The sequence below is a fragment of the Tamandua tetradactyla genome, chromosome 23 (assembly GCF_023851605.1).
Source record: "Tamandua tetradactyla isolate mTamTet1 chromosome 23, mTamTet1.pri, whole genome shotgun sequence".
NCBI classification, from domain to species: Eukaryota; Metazoa; Chordata; class Mammalia; order Pilosa; family Myrmecophagidae; genus Tamandua; species Tamandua tetradactyla.
Window position 1 is genome coordinate 856,878 of NC_135349.1, and position 5,623 is coordinate 862,500.

Genomic DNA, 5,623 nt, shown 5'->3' on the forward strand with positions numbered 1-5,623 from the left:
CTTTCCATAAACCGGGCTATATTCTGCAAGGAGTTCCTTCTCTGTCACCGTCCTCCCGCTCCCGCTCCTGCCCCAACTCTCCTCCCCTCCCCCGCCCCTCTCCGTCCTCCCTCTCCCCCTCCCCCTCCTCCTCCTCCTCTCCCCCGCTGCCTGGAGCCGGAGAGGAGATGAGAAGCCCTTGTAGTTTTAAATTCAATGTGACAGCTTCGGAAGGAGCGGATGATGAATCTCCTATTATTGGATCAGTCTATTTGCCGCTCAATGTCTCCCTGTAATTGGAGCAACACCACTTTAAAGGTTCAGAGAGTACAGCATTTCTGGTGAAAAATCCCCACAACACGCCCGAATGTTTTAAAGGGAAATCTATTAGTGATTGGCGGAGGGCGGGGAGCAGGCGGCGGGGGCGGGCGCGGCCGGGGAGTGGGGGGCTCGCCGGAGCCCCGCGCCCCTCCCGCCCTCCCCGCCCCCCCGTCTTGTTGTGACAGTTCCTGATACTGTTTATTGAGGTGCATGTCAGGTATAATTAGCAATCGATATGGAAAACGTTTCCTTGCACCCAGCACGCCTCTGACGTCAGAGCCGATTAGCGCTTCTTATTGGTCCCAAATTCCCCGGGCCGCGGCTAATTATCGGGAGCTTGATGTTGATAAAGTAAAGCGCCTGAGCGCGGGCGAAGCATGTGTAGGGCTCCGGGTCCCTGTCGCCGCCGCCGCCGCCCGCGCCTCCCGCCGCTGGCCCGCCCCGGCCCCGGCCCGCGCCCCCGCGCCCCGCCGGCCCCCCGCGCGAGATGATGGACGGCCGCCTCCTGGAGCACCCGCACGCCCAGTTCGGGGGCTCGCTGGGCGGCGTGGTGGGCTTCCCCTACCCGCTGGGCCACCACCACGTGTACGAGCTGGCGGGCCACCAGCTGCAGTCGGCCTCGGTGCCCTTCTCCATCGACGGCCTGCTCAGCGGCTCGTGCGCCGCCGCCGCCGCCGCCTCGGTGGTCAACCCCACGCCGCTGCTGCCCGCTGCCTGTGGGGTCGGCGGCGACAGCCAGCCCTTCAAGCTGTCAGGTAGGCGCGACTGTCGAGGATGCAAGCGGCCGGGGAGGGGCCTTCCGGGGCGGGGGCGGGGGTGGCGACCCCTGGACGCCGCAGCCAGCGGGAAGCGGGCAGGAGGGGGCTGGCCCGGCGGTGGCTGAGCCCCGCGGCGCCCCATGCCTGCCCGCAGACTCGGGGGACCCGGACAAGGAGAGCCCCGGCTGCAAGCGGCGGCGCACCCGCACCAACTTCACGGGCTGGCAGCTTGAGGAGCTGGAGAAGGCGTTCAACGAGAGCCACTACCCCGACGTGTTCATGCGCGAGGCGTTGGCGCTGCGCCTGGACCTGGTGGAGTCCCGCGTCCAGGTAAAGACCCGCCGCCGCCGGCCGCCCGCGTCCAGCCCTGGGCCTGCCTTTGTTCCGCTCCCTGAGATCGCGACTCTGGTCCCAGCGGGCTTCGCACGCGCCTTCGGGGGCCGGGGAAGGGGGTGGGCAGGGGGGCAGGTGGGGCTGTCTCCGGCACGGCGCCCCGCAGAGAGGCAGATGGGTGGCCCTGCGAAGCCAAGGCGGCTTGGAGAGGGGTGGCAGCGACACCGAAGTCGCGAGAACAGTGCCTGCGTCCGAGCCGGGAGTCCGCAAAATGAGGACGGGACAGCCGCGCCAAACCCTGGGTGGGAGGGCTGCACGCGGGCGCAGGGGGAGAGGTTGATGCCCGCCCGTGCCTCTGCGCCTTCGCCAGGGGCTCGCGCACCGAGCCTGAGCCCACGGGTTTGTTTACGTTTCACCTGTAAAAGATTTCGATGGAAACGTGTGTTTATTCATCACTTTGCTGCAGGGGGAGCTGGGGAAGGGAGGCGGAAGCTTAAAATGGTTAAGGCATCGATGAAAGTGGGGAGGAAAAAAAGGTGTCCGAATTTTCATACACCGTTTGTTTGGTGGGTTTCTGTGTGTGCATGATTTGCTTTCCTTCCGAGACAGCCAGGCTTATTCTTTTATAAAAAAATACGGTGTCAAGGGGGTGGATTGAAAATTCAAGCCAGGTTGTGCAGTATTAGATGTCTCCCCCTGAGTGCAGAAATCCTTCCCAGGCTGGGTGCCGGATGGTGTGCTGGGAGCTGGCTGGATGCGGAGGCCTCAGTCCGGGGCCTGCTGGCCCCAGTGGCTTTGTCTAAAAGGTGCTTCCATCCTGTGCCCGGCCACGTCTCCTGCTTCTTATCTTCAGAAATCCTTTTATCCAATTTGTCTTAAGTGTCTTAAATCTAGGTCCCTTCTCTCCCCACTTGTACCATAATGAAGGGGTCTTGGAGACAAGGCAGCCTGGAGCATGCACCAAAAATAAATAAATGCTAAAAAGAGGATTCCAGCCTTGGCGGTGCTCCCCCCCCCCCCCCCACCTTGATTGCCGGCACTTCGGCAGCTCGTGCTGGGCATCCAGGTCAGGCCCCTGCTCTGCAGCGTCTCTGTATGGACGCAACAAAGAATCCAAATGGAGGGGTCTCTGTGCTGCCTGTGTGTGTCGTAGACGGCGGGATCTAGGGCTTCTGTTCCACCGAGCGGAGAACAGGCCAGCCAGACCCAGGAGTCCTACGCAGCTCCGCAGGACCCGGCCGAGGGCGCAAGAGCGGGTTGGGCCAGGCGTTCCCTTCACAGGCCAGGCGCGCGGACTCTTGCCTCCCTGGCTGCCTTTCCCTGTGGCACAGGCTGGCTGGGCTGGTTTGGAAGGCAGTGGAGGTGCCTGGCCTGGGAGCTCTGGAAGGAAAGCTCAGCATGGATGTGGGAATGGGGGGCAGGAAGGCTGCTGCGGGCCTACCTGGTTTTTGCTTGCCAAGCCCTTCCACTGGGAGAAAGGCATCCAGAAATCCCTTCATGGGAGACCCCGAAATCTGGGCTTTGGCAGTCTCCAGGGGGCCGAGGACAGGTGTGGAGGGAGCGGCCCAGGCCTCTAGCTGGCTGTTCCAGGCCAGAACGGGAGAGCTGCTTAGTGCACAGCTCCGAGGAAGCCAGGAGGGGCGAGGAGGGACCTGCTCTCTGCCCCCAGCCCAGGAACTCCGCGGTCCTCCCTTAGGGGCCAGACCCACCCGGCCCAACTGAAGGGGCAGCTCCCAGGCCCCTGAGGTGAGAAGCGGGAGCGGGAAGCTGGCCGGGAGGCCCCATCTACGCTCCTTCCGGGTGGACACCATGCTCGCTGAAACCTGCGGTCACGAGTGCCCGGCTCCCGCCGCCTCCGGAGCTGAGGTTGTGCAGGCCCGTCCGGGGGGGGTGGGGAGGCCCGCAGCCCCCGCAGCGCGCGCGGCCCTGCCCGGGTCGGCCCGCCGCCTGATCGCGCCCTCCTCTCCCATCCCCGGCGCTCTAGGTCTGGTTCCAAAACCGCCGGGCCAAGTGGAGGAAGAAGGAAAACACGAAGAAGGGGCCCGGGCGGCCGGCGCACAATTCGCACCCCACCACTTGCAGCGGCGAGCCCATGGACCCCGAGGAGATCGCGCGCAAGGAGCTGGAGAAAATGGAGAAGAAGAAGCGCAAGCACGAGAAGAAGCTGCTCAAGAGCCAGAGCCGCCACCTGCACTCGCCCGGCGGCCTGTCCCTACACAGCGCGCCCAGCTCCGACAGCGACAGCGGCGGCGGCGGCCTATCCCCGGAGCCGCCCGAGCCGCCCCCGCCCGCCGCCGCGGCCAAGGGCGCGAGCGCCGCCGCCGCCGCAGCCGGGTCCGGGCCCGCCCCGCCCGGCGAGCCCCCCGCGCCGGGCACCTGCGACCCCGCCTTCTATCCGAGCCAAAGAAGCGGCGCCGGCGCGCAGCCGGGCAGGCCGGCCGACAGGGAAGCGGCGGGCCCCGAGCGCGCCGCGCCGGGCGCGCCCAAGGCCAGCCCGTTCAGCGTGGAGAGCCTGCTGTCCGACTCGCCACCGCGCCGGAAAGCCGCCGCCGCCGCCACGGGCCTGGACTTCGCGCCGGGGCTGCCCTGCGCGCCGCGGACCCTCATCGGCAAGGGCCACTTCCTGCTCTACCCCATCACGCAGCCGCTCGGCTTCCTGGTGCCGCAGGCCGCGCTCAAGGGCGCCGCGGGCGGGGAGCCGTCGCCCCGGGATGCTGGGCCCGTGCCCGCCGCGCCGCCCGCCGCCTGCGGGGCCTTCCCGGGGCCCGGCGGCGCCCCCGATCCCGCCGCCGCCGCCCCGGGCGCCCCGGGCCCTGCGCCCCTGCGGGACCCGGCCGGCGTGGCGGCCGAGGGCGGCGCCGGAGACGGCGCGGACGCGGGGGCCACCTGCCCCGCGCCCCCGCCGCCCCCGCCGCCCGCGCCGTCGCCCGGGCCCGGCCCGCGAGCGCCCAGCCCCGCCCGGGAGCCGACCCCCGGCGGCGCCCTCGAGCCCCGCGCGCCGGACTGCGAGGAGCTGGACATGGACTGAGGCGGCGGCCCAGGGCGAGGCCCCCTCCCGGCCCGCAGCCCGGCTGCGACCCGCACACGAATCAGGTGATGGGCTCGAGAACCACGGCTCTTCCCTCTGCTCTTCCCTGTCTCCTCCTTCCCTGTGATGTTTTGGAAGTCAAGCAAAACGCTGTATCAATTCGGACCTAGGCGGCGACCGCAGAACTTGGGGGAGAGCCCCCTCCTCTCGAGGGAGCGAAAAGAACCTGTGCCCCTCCAAAACAAACACCCCACAACGAGAATCCTCAGCCTTGTAAAATGCAAAAATGTCTAAGAATATTTATATATGTACCATTTTTTGATAAATAAAAGCTGGTCAAACGCAAGCGCCTCGATCCCTCTTTTGGAAATGTCCGAGGGCCTCGCGCGGCCCCTCCCCCAGTCTCGCGCTCTTTTCCCCGCGGCCGGCTGGGGGCGGGGGGGGGGCCCTTCCCCTCCCGCGAGGTCCGCGCTCAATGCCTCCTTTTGTGTGTGTGTGTGTGTTTGTGTTTTCTGATTGAACAAATTTATGCATCCGCGGCTCTCCCGCCTCCCCCTCCTGCCGGCGCCACACACGCACACACGCGCGCACACACACGCGCACGGCCCCGCGCGCCCCCGCGCACTGGCACACGCCGGGGCGCGCGGCGCGGGGTGACGGAGCCGGGGGCTGCGAGGGCCGCTGGGCTCCTGCAGAGTTTTGATATGAAAGTAATTATTTTCCGGTGGCTGCTGCGGGGACTGGGTTTCTTGCCCAAAGGGTTATTATACATTACCGATTTCTAGTGATATGAAATCACATAAACTTCCTACAATAATAGAATTAGCATGAAAGGCTGGGGTGTCAAATTGAAATTGGAGAATAATAGCGCCGGCAGCTGGGGGAGTGTGTGCGCATATTGCAGCGGAGATGGGGAATCGTGGGGCGGAATTTTCATGAGCTGCGCTCTTTGTCAGCGCTCTTGTAGCCGGCTATATTAAGATAGATGCCCAATGATATCCCTCATTGTTCTGTCGCTTATATTGATGTTGCTGCGTTATCAGCCTATTGATCATGTGTCGCCTGTAATAGGACAGGCGCCGCCAACGCGCCTCTTTACAAAAGCAGTGCACATTTGTTCTAATAGGGTCCGGGTCCCCAGGGGACGCTTCGGGGGCTTCAGGACATCTGCAGCAAAGAAATATTAGCAAACTTGGCTGGAGCC

At 65.5% G+C, this 5,623-nt stretch overlaps 1 protein-coding gene across 1 annotated transcript; it reads left to right on the forward strand.

The window, feature by feature from the left end:
* The first annotated feature begins 787 nt into the window (after nucleotides 1-787).
* UNCX (UNC homeobox) lies at nucleotides 788-4,419 on the forward strand. Its single transcript, XM_077140405.1, has 3 exons — nucleotides 788-1,055; nucleotides 1,213-1,388; nucleotides 3,376-4,419. Exons 1-3 carry the CDS (start codon nucleotides 788-790, stop codon nucleotides 4,417-4,419), a joined length of 1,488 nt encoding a protein of 495 aa, XP_076996520.1.
* The last annotated feature ends 1,204 nt before the right edge of the window (nucleotides 4,420-5,623 follow it).

Excerpts from the sequence above, each read along its gene's own strand:
- UNCX (XM_077140405.1), top strand. The coding sequence starts at position 788 with ATGATGGACGGCCGCCTCCTGGAGCACCCGCACGCCCAGTTCGGGGGC. Across the intron at positions 1,056-1,212 it reads CCAGCCCTTCAAGCTGTCAG|ACTCGGGGGACCCGGACAAG; the intron begins GTAGGCGCGACT and ends GCCTGCCCGCAG. Across the intron at positions 1,389-3,375 it reads TGGTGGAGTCCCGCGTCCAG|GTCTGGTTCCAAAACCGCCG; the intron begins GTAAAGACCCGC and ends CCGGCGCTCTAG.